Source organism: Rhinopithecus roxellana, chromosome 11 (assembly GCF_007565055.1).
Source record: "Rhinopithecus roxellana isolate Shanxi Qingling chromosome 11, ASM756505v1, whole genome shotgun sequence".
Classification (NCBI taxonomy): Eukaryota; Metazoa; Chordata; class Mammalia; order Primates; family Cercopithecidae; genus Rhinopithecus; species Rhinopithecus roxellana.
In genome coordinates, this window is record NC_044559.1 from 135,442,126 (window position 1) to 135,460,664 (window position 18,539).

At 48.4% G+C, this 18,539-nt stretch overlaps 1 protein-coding gene and 1 pseudogene across 4 annotated transcripts in view; both read left to right on the top strand.

The window, feature by feature from the left end:
• LRRC20 (leucine rich repeat containing 20) overlaps positions 1-13,878 on the top strand; it is an 87,869-nt gene extending 73,991 nt beyond the window's left edge. For all 4 annotated transcript variants that reach the window (XM_010362842.2, XM_030941287.1, XM_010362843.2 and 1 more), the window contains one exon: positions 11,352-13,878. In XM_010362842.2, coding sequence (XP_010361144.1) covers positions 11,352-11,506 — 155 coding nt within the window. In that variant the 3' untranslated portion in view covers positions 11,507-13,878. The remainder of the gene's footprint in view (positions 1-11,351) is intronic.
• On the top strand, positions 5,439-5,741 carry LOC115900453 (annotated as a pseudogene).
• Positions 13,879-18,539: the final 4,661 nt, after the last annotated feature.

Consider the following 18,539-nt stretch of genomic DNA (forward strand, 5'->3'; position numbering starts at 1 on the left):
TACCAAGACATTAATAGTGATTCATTCTAGATGATGGGACATGATGATTTTACTTTTATTCATCAATATCTTCGCATTTTCTAAATTAGATTACTAGTGTCAAAGGGGAAGACTAGGGTAAGTGTTTCATCATAGCCTTGGTCCACAGAGGCCTGGCCCTGACTGGCAAATGTGCACAGAATGGGTGAGGCCAGGGAATGGGCCCCAACTCTTGAGTGTAGCTGTGGTCACAGAGTTGATTAAACAGCATTGATGATGGATCTGCTGTTTGCCCAGCTCAGGGTGGTCTCAGCCTGAAGGGACTCATGATCTAGTTCAAAAGGTTAGACATTCATTCATCCAACAGATATGGAGCACCCCGTGGGCACTGTGCTTTGTGTCACATTTACAGGAGTGAACAGACATATTCACAGGTTACAGAGCATGGTGCATGACATGAGTGTGGTATAAAGAAAGTGTTTAGAGAGTTTGGAGGGGGATGAAGGGGAGTGGCAAAGGAAGCAGCCCTTGAGCTGGGATTTGGGGAGAAGCAGGACGTGGTGAGTGGTGATGGGAGCATGGTCCATGGTACTGAAGGTAAAGCTGAGGTCCCTTTCCTCTCCAGGTACAACAGAGTCCAGAGACCACTGTGCTGTCTCGCCTCGGGACATTTATTTAACTTCTCCAAGCCTCAGTTTTCCCATCCACAAAATGCAGATTATTTCATATTCTCCTTTGCAGCCTCCAGTGATCTCCCTCTCTTGTCAGGATGCTGTGAGCATAAACGATCTTTCAGCTTTATCCGGAAACTCCCAGTTGCCTTCTTGGGCTTGTCACTTGTGAGCTTGACTGCTCTGATGTGTTGGTTCTGCCAGCTTTGGCATGTTTGATGGTCCCATCGCTCCTTCCTCTAAGCTGCTCAAATGACTTTTGCAGTTAAATTAGGGGAAAGAGCTATACCTAATCCCTGCTCTGTGCCTGTGAAAGCTATTACTGGCCTTTAGCAGGGTGGTTCAGAAAATGCCGCAGACCCCGGGGAGGCCAGCTCTGTGGCAGACGTGGAAACAACAAGCTAAGACCCCAGCAGTGCTGCTCCCACTAGGCCTGGAGTCACGGGGATGTGTTCCAGGGCTGGGCTGCAGCAGGTCTTCCTGCCATGCCCAGCACGCCTGTGGCAGCAGCATGACAGGGGGACCCCCCTCCCACCCTCAGAAGTACTAGCCACTGTGTGGGCCACTCGCCTTCCCAGCTGAGGAAAAGAGGAGACACAGAGTCCAGAGTGGGGAGGATCCTTAGCAAGCCCCTGTTCAGCCTCCTCTGGAGAAACTGGGGCAGGATGAGTGGTCTTCAGTAGCAGACGGGAAGAAGGGGTGACAGCAGCTCTGAGCCCCCATTTCTCAAGTGGGAATATCTTGACAACTGAGGTTGTGATCTCTCAGCCCAGGCTCCAGCCCTTACTGAATTGCTCAGCGAAACTTGCCTGTCATTGTTATCTTCTGGGGGCCAGGGGCCAGTGCAAGGAGACCAGGTTCTGGCCTTGGCCTTGCCCCTCTGTGTTGTGGGCTGAAGTGTATGGGCTCTGGGATCAGGAACTGTCCTGCCTTCACCACTTACTGGCATGGGGACCTTGGGCATCAAGAAACTGGGAATCAAGTTTTCTTACTTGAGAAATAGGTCATTGTGAGGAACTGTCTAGCATAGGGCCTCAAACATTGGTTCCCAGAAGCAGCCCCCTTTGCTGGGCCCATTTAGACAAAGGTGCTACACCTCCTTGCGCCTTGATTTCCTTCTGTGTCCAATGGAGGTTGATGCCCCATGAAATAAAAGCCAAGTGTGAGGGGTCTTTCTTATTCTGGGTGATCGGGGCACAGGGGATGGCATCTGTATCCCTGCCCACGCTGCTGGCTGTGCCGCTGGGGAATGGCTGCCACAAAACTGCTGAATGTGGAGATGTGCAAGAGTCCAAGGAATTAGCCCCTTTCTTCCCAGCCATTATTAGTAGGGAAAATGGGTGCCCTGCTTGAAAGAAGAGATTCAAGAACTACCATAGGCAGCACCTTTCTTTAGCCCCCACACCCTGCAAGAGGCCGGGACGAGTGAGGCCAGGCTGCTGGCAGCTGTGTGATGTGACATTTGCACCCGCATGAGCTCCAGAGAAAGCGAAGGAGGTGAGCGGGTTCTCCTATCACTTATTTTTGCTTTTCCTCTTCTCCGAGGAGTCACGGCTGCTTATAACCCTGCCTTCTGAAAACAGCCTGTCTCTGCGTCTTTTCCTGCCTGAGCCTCCATTTGCCGTGGAGTCCCGGCCTCTCCCACCCCTCCTTGCTGGCTCGCTCACCTGTCACATGGTTCCTGCTCCAGGCAGATGATGACCAGCACCCCCTCCCCACCCCAGCTGCCCTATAGCCAGTCTTCTTATTGGGGACAGAGCTCCCTTTGACCCCAGCATTCAAGGCCATGGACTGGGTCCCTGGTCTCATACACAGAGCCTGCATTCAGGGAACTGAGAGGCCAGGTCACCCCAGAGTCTAAAGGTGGGCGAGTTCTTCCTGTTAGGGAATCTGGCTGCCTGTTTACGGGGCCTGGGGACTCCTGCATAGCGCTTCTCTGTGGCCAAGAATCTTCTCCGTCTCTGTGTCAGCCCTGCCACCCACTGGCTGGGTGACCCCAGGCAAAATTATTTCCTCCCACTGAGCCTGGGTTTTCACAACTTTCAGGACCCTCCTACCTCCCGTGGTCTCTCTGCCATGATCTGTATAGCTTCTTGTCAATGGCCCATGAATATGAGTGTGTCCAGGAACTTTCTAGTTGGTGCTCTCGGTGGAGGCCAAATCTGGGGCTTTGGCCTTCTGTGAGTGGTGGTGGGGGCTCCGGGAGCCATAGTGCTTTCAGGAGACATCTGAGGCTCAACCCTTGTTCCTTTCTATGTGAGCCGATATCCGGGTTATCTCAGTGGTGAACTCAGGCTTGAGACTCTGCTGGCCAAACTCTGTGGGCTTATCCCCAGGGATCTGGGCTGCTGCTCAGCAGATGCAGGCCCCAGACCAGTGACAGGGAGCAGGGAACCTGCACTAGCTGGACACATGTTGCTGGAGCACTGTGCTGTTGTACTGCATGCAGGCGTCTTGTCGACTTCTGGGGCCTCCCTGCAAGGTGGGCAGTATGACCCCATTTTACAGGTGAGAAAGCTCAGGTACAGGGATCCTGCCTGAGGCACCACAATCACTGGAAAGCTGGGAGTATCCTTCTGACTCCAGAGCTTGTTTATCTTAATAACCATCACCCACCCATTCCCAACATGAAGCGAAGGATCTGGGGCCTTTGCCTAAAGAAGGTGGTGGTGTTTTCTAAACTTCAGGCTTTAGAAGTGTCATGGACAAGAAGGGATAGGTTTGTTCTGTGCTGTGACCCACACCAGAACAAGGAGGCCTGGAAGATTCCAGAAGCAATTTGAGAACATCTCCAGGAAACTCTCTCAGGACAGGTCAGCAGCCTCTTTGAAAGCCTTTGTCGGGATGGGAAACAGGATAGGAAGCTCCTGGGAGCTTCGACAGGAATTCTAGAGAGCAGGTAGTGGAGGTATATACACATATTCTTTGACAGAGCAATCAGTCCTGCTCCTGGGCATACATCCAAAGACTTCCCACATTGGCTCCTAAGGACAGATAGAGGCCTGGGTGTCATCACTGGCAGAGTAGAGAGGTAGAGTGTGGTGGGTAAACAGCATGGTATGCTAAGCAGCAGTCAAAAGCAGATGGATTAGATGTGCACAGTCCTCGTGCATGGAATGTAAAACATGGCTTAGTCACACTTACTATTCGGCACTAATACTCTTCCCCATTGAAAGGAACCAGGACTTCTTGGAGAAGTGGCTGATTCCAGGGCTGGGAACAGGGAAGACTCAAGACATGTCCTCCTAGAAAGTCAGGCAGTGCATCCAAAAAGTGCTGGAGCCATGTCAAAAGATACAGGAGCCAGGCCAAAGGGGCTCTCACTTGTCAAATCTGGACAATTTGAGCATCAGGATAATGAAGTCCAATAATGAATTATAAATCACTAGAAACATAGGAGTCTATATTGATAATAGATAAGTGGAAGAGAAGTAGAATGCTGAGGACTGTTAACATTGGGAAATCATTTTGCAGCCATCATAAAGATCAGGTCAGGTGAGAATCTTTAGTGGATGCTAAGTCTAAGGGTGATGAATGCTAAATGTTGGTGAGAACCAGCATTTAGGATATTTGCACACTCTTAAGATGTGTCCCCACAGACTTCTTGTTAGTTGCAAGGGAGAAAAAAAAACACAATAGTAATTTTATAGTGGAGAAAGCAAGTTACACATTGATCAAGTGATCAAAAGTAACAATAAAGATGAACTTGGTGTGCCTCTGACGTGATACCCCAGGAAGGACATGCATCTGTGCAGTCTTCAGCTGAGGATGCGAAGTCTTGGTCGAATCGTGAAGAAACACCAGACAAACACAAAATGAGGAATTAAAAAGGGAAGGGAGTAGTGCACTACTCCTCCGATGTCAATGTCATAAAAGACAAAGGGGCCCAAAGAGTTAGAAGTAAATGTAATCCTTGATTCCAAACTGGGTCTGGTACTAGAGGGGGAAGTGCTGTACAGGATGTTAGGGCACCTGACCACACTGAACTGTGGGCCATGGGTTAGATACACATTCTATCAATGTGAACACCTGGAATCCTTAACTGCACTATGGTTATGTAAGAGAATGTCCCAATTCCTAGGAAATACACCCTGAGGACCATGATGTATGTATGGTACACTCAAATGATTCAGAAAAACTGTGTGTGTGTGTGTGTGTGTGTGTGTGTGTGTAGAAAGAGAGAAAATGCACGCACAAATGATAGAGCAAATAGGATAAAATGATAATAATTGGCGAATCTAGGCTGGGCATGGTGGCTTACGCCTATAATCCCAGCACTTTGGGAGGCAGAGGTGGGTGGATCACGAGGTCAGGAGATTGAGACCATCCTGGCTAACATGGTGAAACCTGTCTCTACTAAAAATATAAAAAATTAGCCGGGCATGGTGGCACACACCTGTAGTCCCACCTACTCTTGAGGCTGAGGCAGGAGAATTGTTTGAACCCGGGAGGTGGAGGTTTCAGTGAGCTGAGATCACACCACTGCACTCCAGCCTGGGCGACAGAGTGAGACTCCATCTCAAAAAAAAATATATATATATGGCGAATCTAGCCATATATACTTTTGCTACTGTTTTTATTTTTAGTTTTGGAACATTTTATACATTTGAAATTATTTCCAAATGAAAAAGGGAGGGGGGAAGAGACTTAACACAATAATATTCAACTTTTCTGAGTAAAAAAAGTTTAAAGGGGAGGAGTGGCAGTGGCCAGGCAGCCCAGTTTCGCGAAGGCTCTCAGCGTGCTGCGGCCCGCAGGCACCTGGCACGCGCCTTCCCTGCCGCCAGGATGTTCAAGAGGAAGGTCAGCTCCACCAAAGGGGACACCAAGGAAGAGCTCAAGAGAAGATTGGCGCGGTTGTCAGCTAAACCTCCTGCAAAAGTGGAAGCGAAGCCGAAAAAGGCAGCAGCGAAGGATAAATCTTCAGACAAAAAAGTGCAAACAAAAGGGAAAAGGGGAGCAAAGGGAAAACAGGCCAAAGTGGCTAACCAAGAAACTAAAGAAGATTTACCTGCAGAAAACGGGGAAATGAAAACTGAGGAGAGTCCAGCCTCTGATGAAGCAGGAGAGAAAGAAGCCAAGTCTGATTAGTACATATGCCATGTCTTACCAGTGGTCCCTGTCTCCCTTCTTGTACAATCCAGAGGAATATTTTTATCAACTATTTTGTAAATGCAAGTTTTTTAGTAGCTCTAGAAACATGTTTAAGAAGGAGGGAATCCCATCTCATCCCATTTTTTAAGTGTAAATGCTTTTTTTTAAGAGGTGAAATCAGACGGGCGCGGTGGCTCAAGCCTGTAATCGCAGCACTTTGGGAGGCCGAGACGGGCGGATCACGAGGTCAGGAGATCGAGACCATCCTGGCTAACACGGTGAAACCCCGTCTCTACTAAAAATACAAAAAACTAGCCGGGCGTGGTGGCGGGCGCCTTTGGTCCCAGCTACTCGGGAGGCTGAGACAGGAGAATGGCATACACCTGGGAGGCGGAGCTTGCACTGAGCTGAGATCCGGCCACTGCACTCCAGCCTGGGCGACAGAGCAAGACTCCATCTCAAAAAAAAAAAAAAAAGAGGTGAAATCATTTGCTGGTTGTTTATTTTTTGGTACAACCAGAAAATAGTGTGGGATATTGAATTATGGGAAGCTTTGACGGTCTTGGGTGTCGGCTTAACATTCCATAGATGGGGGGTTAGTTTATATATCCTGTAATACAAAGCACATTAAATGGCAATATGGAGTCAGTCTCACATTTAATGTCTTGAACATTTTATTTTACTTCTATTCTCATGTTTTTTAGTAGAATTGTTTCCTAAAGAAAACCACTCCTTGATCATGGTGCTCCCTGTCGGAATTGTGTGCACTCTGTAACATCTTTGGTTGTGGTAGTCCTGTTTTCCTAATAACTTTGTTACTGTCCTGTGAAAGATTACAGATTTGAATATGCAGTGTACATACTATTCAGTTGTGAACTGGTGGGCCATATGTAACAACTGACCAACATGTGAAGATACTGGTACTTGATAGCCTCTTAAGGAAAATTTGCTTCCAAATTTTAAGCTGGAAAGTCACTGGAATAACTTTAAAAAAAAATTACAACACATGACTTTTTAGAATTTCGTTACATATTAAGAATTGTGGATGGGTGCAGCACACCAACATGGCATAAGTATACATATGTAACAAACCTGCACGTTATGCACATGTACCCTAGAACTTAAAGTATAATAAAAAAAAAAAAAAAAAAAAAAAAAAGAATTGTGTACAGGCCGGGCGTGGTGGCTCAAGCCTGTAATCCCAGCACTTTGGGAGGCCGAGACGGGCGGATCACGAGGTCAGGAGATCGAGACCATCCTGGCTAATATGGTGAAATCCCGTCTCTACTAAAAAATAACAAAAAACTAGCCGGGCGAGGTGGCGGGTGCCTATAGTCCCAGCTACTCGGGAGGCTGAGGCAGGAGAATGGCGTAAACCCGGGAGGCGGAGCTTGCAGTGAGCTGAGATCCGGCCACTGCGCTCCAGCCTGGGCGACAGAGCGAGACTCTGTCTCAAAAAATAATAATAATAATAATTGTGTACAAATTGAAATGTCTGTACTGATCCTCAACCAATAAAATCTCAATTATGAAAATAAAAAAAAAGTTTAAGACTTTCTGAAACTGAAAGTCCTAAAGACATTTGAGTAAAAGTCTGGCCCATGCTATCTGGTTCCATTTATATGAAGTTCAGGAATGGACCAAATTAATGAAGAAGATCAGGGATATAAACTGGAAAGGGGCACAAAGGAACCCTATTGGGGGTTCTTGAATGTTTTCTATTTTTATCTGGATGGGGTCACATATATCTGCATATATATCTGGAAGAATGGAAAGCAGGATCTTGAAGAGATATTGGTGCACTCCTGTTCTTAGCAGCATTGTTCGTCATAGCCAAGTGATGGGAGCAACCCAAGTGACCATTGACAGGTGAACCTCAAGGTTTGTTCATGTTATGACATGTGTCTGAAGTTTCTTCCTTTTTATTCTTTATTTATTTACACGGAGTTTAACTGTTGTTGCCCAGGCTGGAGTGCAATGGTGCAATCTCGGCTCACTGCAACCTCCACCTCCCAGGTTCAAGTGATTCTCCTGCCTCAGCCTCCCAAGTAGCTGGGATTACAGGCATGTGCCACCACACCCGGCTTTTTTTTTTTTTTTTTTTTTTTTTTTGAGACGGAGTCTCACTCTGTCACCCAGACTGGAGTGCAGTGGCCAGATCTCAGCTCACTGCAAGCTCCGCCTCCCGGGTTTATGCCGTTCTCCTGCCTCAGCCTCCTGAGTAGCTGGGACTACAGGTGCCCGCCACCTCGCCCGGCTAGTTTTTGTATTTTTTAGTAGAGACGGGGTTTCACCATGTTAGCCGGGATGGTCTTGATCTCCTGACCTCGTGATCCGCCCGTCTCAGCCTCCCAATAATTTTTTGTATTTAGTAGAGAAGGAGTTTCACCGTATTGGTCAGGCTGGTCATGAACTCCTGACCTCAGGTGATCCACCCGCCTTGGCCGCCCAAAGTGCTGGGATTACAGGTATGAGCCACTGTGCCTGGCGTTTCTTCCTTTTTAAGGCTGAATAATCCTGCATTATCAATGCCACATGCCATAATATGGATGAGCCTTGAGGACATTATGCTCAGTGGCATAAGCCCATCACAAAAAGGCAAATACTATATGATTCCACTTATATGAGGTACCTAGAGTAGTCAAATTCATAGAGACAGAAAGTAGAGTGGTGGTTGCCAGGTGCTGGGAGGAAGGAGGGATAGGGAGTTTTTGTTTAAATGGGTATAGTGTTTCAGTTTTGCAAGATCGAGTTCTGGAGATTGGTTGTACGACAATGTGAATGTATTCATGCTGCTGAACTGTACGCCTAAAAATGATTAGGATGGTAAATTTATTTGTATTTTACCACAGTTAAAAATAAATTTTAAAAATGATTATTATTGGTGCTTAGTAAAATATATATATGTATATATGTAATATATATTATATATAAAATAAATATATATTATATATGTAATATATAATATATATATAGAAGTGGCCTGAGATCTATATAGCACAGTACCATTTGCCTAAAGTAAAATATGTGCATAATATCCACCAGTGTGTTTTAAAATTAAAACACACTGTTTTAATTTTAAAAACAAAACAACCATAGAAACAAAAACCGCCCAACTCTGGGCAATGTTTTGTGCCCAGGAGAGGACAGGAGCTGGCTCTTGCCATCACTATCGGCCTGAGGTTGTGCAGGACTCCGTGGGATGAGGTCTGGCCCCGTCCTGTGCTAGGGTGGGAGGTTCTATGGGATCTGGCTGCTCACAGAGTTGGATCACGGAAGAGCAGACGCAGCCAGAGCCTCAGCCTGGATAGGGCATGCATCAAGGGCAAGCGTCCTAATCTTGTCTGAGTGATCCTAAAGGTTAGGTAGGAGGAACTGTAACAGGTTACCAGGTATTAATATAGCTGCTGCCTTATTCTGGTTCTTTTTTTTAAAAAAAAAAAGAGGCATAATTCACATAACATAAAATGAACCACTTAACCACATAAAGTATACAATTCACTGGCATTTAGGACATTCACAGTGTTGTGCAATCATCACCTCTATCTAATTCCAAAATGCTCTGTCACCCCAAAGGAGTCCCCATATCCTTTAAGCAGTTGCTCCCCAATTTAATTCTGTTTGAGGAAATATTAGTTATTTCCATTTTCAAGATTAGGAAAACAAGGTATGGGAAGTAATACAAATTTTTAGGAGGTAAAGCTGGGACATCAGCTTAGGGCTGTCTGTTAAATTTCACGTCTATGACACTAGGCTGCGCTGCCTCTTTAGTTATAACTGAGAATATTGGACCTGGAATTAATTAATTAGTAGATCACTACTATCTTTATTACACTGTGGCATTTTTGATAAGTGTTGGAAAATGCCCTAGTATCTTATGTAGGTTAGGTGGATGACAGCTTGAAACTTGATTTCCAAATTCTACACGTTAAATTTTGGAAACCAGAGCTGGGACAGGAGATGTGTTTGTTTTGATTCCAGAGAACATTCCATCTCTAAGTGATGATCCAACATAGTGATGATCCGATATAGTCTGGAACTTCCCAGATAGCTCTTATGGAGCAGTGATACAAGTAGGGCACCTTATCAAGAGTCCTGATAAACTCAAACTGTAACTAACCTCCCTTAGATAGACCCAAGATAGTCATGTCTGCTTTTTTAGGGACTGTTTAGGGATATGATGTCATGATACAGAATGGCATTCCCATAGTTAAGAAGTATTTCCATAGGCCACTGTATGCAACTTCCTATCTCTTGGCAAAAATATTCTTTTTTTTTTTTTTTTTTTTTTTGAGACGGAGTCTCGCTCTGTCGCCCAGGCTGGAGTGCAGTGGCCAGATCTCAGCTCACTGCAAGCTCCGCCTCCCGGGTTTTATGCCATTCTCCTGCCTCAGCCTCCCGAGTAGCTGGGACTACAGGCGCCCACCACCTCGCCCGGCTAGTTTTTGTATTTTTTAGTAGAGACGGGGTTTCACCATGTTAGCCAGGATGGTCTCGATCTCCCGACCTCGTGATCTGCCCGTCTCAGCCTCCCAAAGTGCTGGGATTACAGGCTTGAGCCACCGCGCCCGGCCGGCAAAAATATTCTCTATGCACATAATAGTCTTTGTTTTTTAATAGTTTTATTGAGCTATACTTCACATATGATACAATTCACCCACTTGAAATATGCAATTCAGTGGTTTTGGCATATTACATTATTTTTAAATTGTGATAAACATATATAACAAAGTGTGCCATTTTAACCCTTTTTTAATTTAAGAAATAGAGACTGGGGTCTCGCTATGTTGCCCATCCTGACTTTGAACTCCTGGGCTCAAGAGATTCTCCTGCCTCAGCCTCCTGACTAGCTGAGACTATAGCCCGACTAATTTTAACCATACTGTAGCTCAGTGGCATTAATTACTTTCACCATGTTGTGCAACCACCGCCACTATCTATTTCCAAAATATTTTCATCCAACAGAAACTGTAGCTATTAAGCAATAACTCCCTACTTCCCCTTCTCCTAGCCCCTGGGAACCTCTGTTCTACTTTCTGTTTCTATGAATTCAACTACTCTGCGTACCTCACGTAAGTGGAGGTATTTGTCTTTTTGTGCCTGCCTTCTTTCTTTAGCACAATGTTTTCAAGGTTCATCCATGTTGTAGCCTGTATGAGAATTTCGTTCCTTTAAATGGCTGCATAGTATTCCATTATATGTATATATTATTTCATTTATCCATTCATCTATTGGTGGACATTTGACTATTGTAAATAGTGCTGCTATGAACATTTGTGTAAAAGTATTTGTTTGAATGCCAGTTTTTAATTCTTTCAGTTCCACCTAGGAGTAAAATTGCTGGGTTATATGGCAATCCTACATTTAACTTTTTGAAGCAGTTGATTCTTATTTTTTAGGATGTTTTCCTCCATGTGGTTGTCATATCCTGGTGGGCCCTATGGTGCCTCGCACAGGGCTGGGCACTAGGAGCTGAGCCCACGTGCAGTGGGTAATGGAGAGCTGCCCCTCACCATCATGTGTGCTCAGAGTCCTCCTGACCCATTGTCCTTCTTTTCTGTCTGGTTGGCCCCCACCGCTCTAACCTGTCCATTCTGTCCCCAACAGATGTGCCCGTGGAGAAGCTGGCCGCCATGCCAGCCTTGCGCAGCATCAACCTCCGCTTCAACCCACTCAACGCTGAGGTGCGCGTGATCGCCCCGCCGCTCATCAAGTTTGATATGCTCATGTCTCCGGATGGCGCAAGAGCTCCCCTACCTTAGGCCACCCTCCTCATGCCCACCCAGCAAGGGACAGAGGCCACTGGCCTGGAATCCTGGAAGGGAGGGAGGCCCATGGGAGGCCAAGCTTGGGGGCTGGGGGAGGGTGGGCCGAGCAGCACGTGGTGGGTGGGGTACAGCTGGTCTGAATAGATAGCTTACAGCAGTAGTGGGCTCTGGAATGCCCAAGGGAAGAGGCAAGGTGGGGCCTGCAGCCTGGACTCAGCACTCACAGCTGCTGTGCAAACTCAGGCAGATCTCCTGCCCTCTCTGAGCCTTGCCACTTGAAAAAAAAGGGACCCTTTACCTCCTTTGGGCTCCCTGGAGGTTTTTAAGCAGTACATGCCTCCAAGTTACCTCCAGATCAGCAGGCACAGGTGGGCATTGCTGGGTATTTTCTGAGCCCCTGTGGGTTTGAGACCTTGTTTTTAGTGCTGAGAGCCAGTCGCTGCCCTGAGAAGAGAAGACAACCTCCATCTATTTATTGCTTCCTGAGAACTGAGAACTAACTGGATGCGGCCCTCCGCAGGGCCCGGTCTTCAGTCCTGTGGTCCCTGGACTGGCGGGAGCCTGAACTAGGAGTCCTGGGAGAGCTGTGGTGGGAATATGGGCTGGCACTACTGCGGGGCAAGAACATTCACGTAGGAGCCCGAGGACTGGCAGGCTGGGAATGGGGAGCAAGTCTCTTCAGCTCTGTCATTCCCCACAGTTAACAAACTGGCGGGGTGGGAAGTCCTGAGTGCTCCATCCCTCTAGCATCACTCCTGAGCTGTAGGAGAGGTGGCCCAGAGAACAGCAGAGCCATTTGCACCTGCGGCTCTGGTCTAAAGTGATTAGATGGCCACCCTCATCACCGACCCGTCAGCAGCAGCCTGGCTGCCTTGTAATGGCCCCCTGGGGGCAGAAGGCACTGTGGACACTGGATTTGTAGCCAGCCAGCTCCCAGGTCAACGCCCAAAGCGCTGATGACCTAGTTCTTTTGAGGCCCTCAACCTGGCATCTTAGGGTATGGTCAGGCAACAGGATGACCAGCTGTCCTGGTTTCCCAGGACATGGAACTCTCAGTGCTAAAACTGGGACAGTGCCTGGCAAGTGGGGATGTTTGGTCCCCTACCAGGAGAGGGCCTGGGGCTCTTGCTTCCTGAGAACACCTGTGGCTTGAAGAACCTTGACTGCTTGGTCCTTAGGTATCTACCTCCCACCTTCTCCTCATCTGTGGAGCAAGCCGACTCAGTGCCCTAGACCCCACCTGATCTGTACCTTCGTTTGAATCTCTGGAGGCACCTGAGACCCCAGGGCTTGAGGCAAAGCCAGGCCACCCAAATCCTGTGTCCTGTGGATGAGTGGCCACTTTACTACTCCTGAGGCTAGATGTTGAGAGCTCAGACCACTGCTCAGAGCAGTAATCCCTGCTCAGAATGCTCCCAGTTCCCCCGTCCCTGCCCAGGTCTCCTGTCTCTTGGCAAGGAACTGATAGTTTGGGCGGTTGTTGGGCCATCACTGAGCTGAGTGCTCAGTGTCTCAAGAGACTCTTTATTTTCTCATATCCCAGGGCCTGGTTGGTCAAACTCTTGGCAAAGGGGTTTCAGGATGAGGAGGTCAAGACAGGATCTCCAGAGCTACCGAGTTCATCGGTGGGTGTTGGGGGCAAGTGGGGACTGAAGTCCTGTCCAGGCTGCGCTGGCCCCACCTACCTTGTGTCCTGGAGTAGGGTTTCTCCTTGTTGAAGACGAGGCATGCTTCTCTGATGTGCACAAAGGCAATGTATGACTAGAGCCTTGCAACTCAAAGTGTGGACCGGCAGCAGCAGTGACACCTGGGGACTTGTTAGGAATGCAGAGTCTAGGCCTCACCCTAGACCTCCCGACTCAGACGCTGCATTTTAGCAAGACCCCCACCTGATTGCCATAAGCACTTCAGAGTTTGAGAAGGAAGGACCTAGGCTGGGGATGTCCTCCGAGCAGAGGGTGAAGTTCTCTCCCTGCCACTTCCAGGGAGCCGAGCCTGTGCTCAGCCTCCTCCCTAACCCAGCCCTGGGAGGCCCTTGACCTATTAGATTGTTTCAGAGTCTGCGTGGCACTCCTGAGGAAGGGAGTGACCTGCAGTCACCAGGAGATGAGGGTTAGGTGTGCCTGGCCCTCTAGACTCGGCCTTTCTGGTTAACCCCTGCATGCCAAGCTGCCTGCTGTCCCAGGTCCCTCACCTCAGGTCTTTGAAGGGGCAGCTTCGGAAAGTTGTTTTCTCCTCTGCTTGGAGAGTTTGCCTTTGTCTGTCTTGGAAAGTGTGGGCAGCCACAGAAGCCCCCAAATCAGAGCTCACAGTGAGTGAGCCCCTAAGCTTCAGTCTGCAATAAAGAATGCATTGGTTTCATCTGCCTGCCATTGGTTTCACCAATGCATTGGTGTTTGATTCATTCTCACTGTACGGACTTCCTATCGCCTGGGCATCTAACCAGCCCACGTGCAAGAGGGGTGCCCTCTTGTTGAAAGCACAAGGTAAAGAAAGCTGGAACGGGATGAAACGTGGATTATTCACAGGTGGGTACAGGTGCAGCCAAGCAGAATTGGTGCGTGTCCCCCAGCTGCGCTGCTGCAGGATGGCTAAACATCAGGGGGAAACTGTATTTGGGAAAGGATGAAGAGACCTGCTATCTCCAGATTTCTCCCTTACCAGTGCCAGAAATTACTCCCTTAGTAATTTGTTCCTCTGAGTCCATGGTTCTCAAACAGGGGTCTCTGGGTCAGCAGCATCTGCAGCACCAGGAAGTTGGTTAGAAGTGCAAATTGTTGGCCCGGCGCGGTGGCTCACGCCTGTAATCCCAGCACTTTGGGAGACCGAGGCAGGCGGATCACGAGGTCAGGAGATCAAGACCACAGTGAAACCCGGTCTCTACTAAAAATACAAAAAATTAGCCGGGCGAGGTGGCGGGCGCCTGTAGTCCCAGCTACTCGGAAGGCTGAGGCAGGAGAATGGCGTGAACCCGGGAGGCAGAGCTTGCAGTGAGCCGAGATGGCGCCACTGCACTCCAGCCTGGGCAACAGAGCGAGACTCCGTCTCAAAAAAAAAAAAAAAAATGCAAATTGTTGACCCCACCCCAGATGTACAGAATCTGAAACTTGGGGGTGGAGCCCAGAACTCTTTTAACAAGTGCTCCATGTAGTTCCAATGCTTGCTCAAGTTAGAGAACTACTGCTCGGGGTTCAATGTTAAAGTCAGGTTTTGCTTTTTTTAAGTCTGAGAGGCCAACTTAAGTTTGCCTTGAGTTTTAGGCCAGACGCTCCATTGTTTTATTATTATTATTATTATTATTATTATTATTATTATTTGAGATGGAGTTTAGCTATTGTTGCCCAGGCTGGAGTGCAGAGGCGTGATCTCGGCCCACTGCAACCTCTACCTCCCAGTTCAAGCGATCTTCGGCTGGTCTCGAACTCATGACCTCAGGTGATCCACCTACCTTGGCCTCCCAAAGTGCTGGGATTATAGGCATGAGCCACCGCTCCTGGCCGATCCATTATTACTATTATTATTATTATTATTATTATTATATTATTATTATTTTTTTGAGACAGAGTCTCACTCTGTTGCCCAGACTGGAGTGCAGTGGCATGATCTCGGCTCACTGCAAACTCCACCTTCCAGGTTCAAGCGATCCTCCTGCCTCAGCCCCACTAGTAGCTGGGATTACAGACACATGCCACCATGCCCGGCTAATTTTTGTATTTTTAGTAGAGACAGAGTTTCACCATATTGACCAGACTGGTCTTTAACTCCTGACCTCAGGTGATCCACCCTCCTCGGCCTTCCAAAGTGCTGGGATTACAGGTGTGAGCCACTGCGCCTGGCCCCATTATTTTTATTCAACAAACACACATAGAGCTTAGTGGGTACCAGGCAGTGTCTTAGCGCATTAGAGATATTAACTTATTTAATCCCTATAACAATCCTAGCTAGCTTTGTGATTTGGACAAATTTCTTTTCCTCTCCAGGCCGTTTCCTGTCTGTAAAACTAAGGAACTGCACCAGGAGACCCCCAAGGGCCTTTCCAGAACTCATGTGGTCACTATTAGCTCCTGAAGGCCCTGTGATCACTTACAACTGTCCCCTGTGGATTAGCCTGGACTCAGGCCGCTGGCCTCCCCCACCCCAAAGGTCAGAGGTCAGAGAGGGGACTCCCACCTGCGTAGTTTCCTGTTGAAGGATGCCTCACTGAAAACATCACCAGATCCACCTGTTAATCAGGTGAAGCTGATCCTACTTTTCCTGCTCGAACTTGACAGTTTTCCTAGCGTGTCAGACTGGGGAGGACAGTCAGGAAGTGATGAGAGATTCCAGGACAGTTAGGAAGTGATGAGAGATTCCAGAGTTTGGTTTTAGGTGGGACTTTGAATGCAGAGAAGGAACCCTTGATTAGGATTGGGTAAAGATCAGAACATAGTTTAGAATCGGTGGACACAGCAAGGGCGGATTTTGAGGCAAAGGTTTCAAAGAGTCTTGGCGTGTAAACTCTCTTTTGATGTGATTAAGAGTTGATCAGTTTGATCATTCTGATCAATCACTTAAAGCAAATGCTTTAAATGATTCCTTAGAAGGCCCCTGGAACGAACAACAAAGTTATTTACAACTTTGTCTTCCTGAGCAAGAGTTTCTAGGACTAGTACTGTGACACTGGAAAAGACGGTGGAGTCATGTAGACAGGAAGCTGTGTGGGGCTACAGGATTCTAATTGTAGTCTCGCCCAAATACCATGTTGTACCCCAGAGCCCGCTTTGGATCTGCTCTTCACACGAGATGTGCCCGTCCCTTTGCAGAAAGACAGCCCTGGGGGCCGGGCGCGGTGGCTCAAGCCTGTAATCCCAGCACTTTGGGAGGCCGAGACGGGCGGATCACGAGGTCAGGAGATCGAGACCATCCTGGCTAACCCGGTGAAACCCCGTCTCTACTAAAAAATACAAAAAATTAGCCGGGCGTGGTGGCGGGCGCCGGTGGTCCCAGCTACTTGGGAGGCTGAGGCAGGAGAATGGCGTAAACCCGGGAGGTGGAGCTTGCAGTGAGCTGAGATCCGGCCACTGCACTCCAGCCTGGGCAACAGAGTGAGACTCTGTCTCAAAAAAAAAAAAAAAAGAAAAAGAAAGACAGCCCTGGGAAGCGAGAAGCAGTTCCTGACAGGGCGAGAATTGGCAGCTGCCCCAGAAGGCCTGGGCAGAGTCCTGAGCCAGATGTGAAGGGCAGGAAGGGCGGGCCTTGGGGAAGAGCGTGACTCAGGTAACCTGGGCAGGAAAACCTCTCCAGCCCATGAGCAGCCAGGCCGTGCTCTGACTATGTGTCTCCAGGCCAGGCAGGCTCGATCCATGCCTGAAAAAGGGACACAGCCCAGCTGCATTAGGTCCAAGCAGGAGCACCCCGGAGCTCCTAGTGTTTATCAGCACCAGGCAGGCACTGTTATGTGGGTTTTGTTTGTTTGTTTGTTTGTTTGTTGGGTTTTTTTGACATGGAGTCTCACCCTGTTGCCCAGGTTGGAGTGCAGTGGCGTGACCTTGGCTCACTGCAACTTTTACCTCCCAGGTTCAAGTGATTCTTTTTTCTCAGCCTCCCAAGTAGCTGGGACTACAGGCGCCCACCACCACGCCCAATTAATTTTTTTTTTTTTTTTTAGTAGATACAGGGTTTTGCCGTGTTGGTCAGGGTGGTCCTGAATTCCTGACTTCAGGTGGTCCGCCTACCTCACCCTCCCAAAGTGCTGGATTACAGGTGTGAGCCACCTCGCCCGGCCAGTGTGTTTCTCGCTTATTGTTAACATCACCCCTCTTGGTGCCAACTCTATGGATGAAGAAACAGGCTTAGCACATGACTAGGAAGGAGCAGAGCTGGGGTTGGTTTAAACTGGGTTGCAAGTCCACGGTCTTTGCTGTGAGCCCCGGGCCCCTCAGGAGGCCGGCTTGGACTGAAGTGGTTGATTGCTTTCTTCAGCTGGCACGGTCCTTCTCCCAACCCATTCCTGTGAAAAGGCCTCTCTGAAGCTTTACTTTCCTTATCTATAAAGTAGATGCCAACACTGCTTAGAACAGGTGACAAAGGTAAGTGCATCAGCATGGTGCCCAGTTCACACACCAGAGAGTTTCCTCTCACATCTGCTTGTGCCCACCCTTGTGTGGGCACAGCCTTTAGTGCCCAGATAAAAACCTCACCTCTTCTCAGTGCCGTGCAGAGCTACATGCCACACATACCTGGAACTCATCTGGCCAATGGGAGATTTAGTCCCACAGAGGATGAGAAGATTGACAGGTCCCCACTCCCTCCATCTTCATAGTTCAGGAATCTACAGAGACTCTGTCTCAGGCCTTTGAGGATGATGAAACACTCAAGGCGTTGGCTGGGAGCCAACAGAAGCCCTTGCTACCCTATGTGTGTACATCCAAGTTAATGCCTGCAGAAGCACCTGGGGCACCCTGCTTCCAGGAAGTACTTAAGTTGGGGTGCCTTCCAGGGTGCACTCTGCAGGACTGCCTCAGTGCATGCCTCCAGCGGGTGTCACTCACAATGCAGTCTCAGTAACTGGCACCATTTGTATAGAAAATTGTGAATGGGCCACTTGGTGCTGTGCTGGGGCTGGTGCTGCATCTCTGGACTATTTCCAAGAGAACCAATCATGGGAGCTTTCTCATATGCAGATTACCAGGCGCACATGAGCCCCATTAAACTAGACTCTGGAAGTAGGACCCACACCTCTGCACCTTAAAGGGTCCCTCCCTATTCATCCTTCACACAGATGAGAGACCTTCTAAATCCCAAGTCTCTCATCTGCTCCGAGCGCTGCCATGGCTCTCCACTTATTTCAGTATAAAAGCCAAGGCCTTACCATGGTCTTCAAGTTCTGGAGTCATCGCCCTCTGTTACTTCTGTGGTCTCTTTCGTACTCCAGACACACTGGCTTCCAGCTGGTCCTCCAACACCCCACATGCGTTCACGTCTCAGGGCCTTTGCATTTGCTCCCCACAGCCCTCACACACCCACCGAGATATTCCCATGACCAACT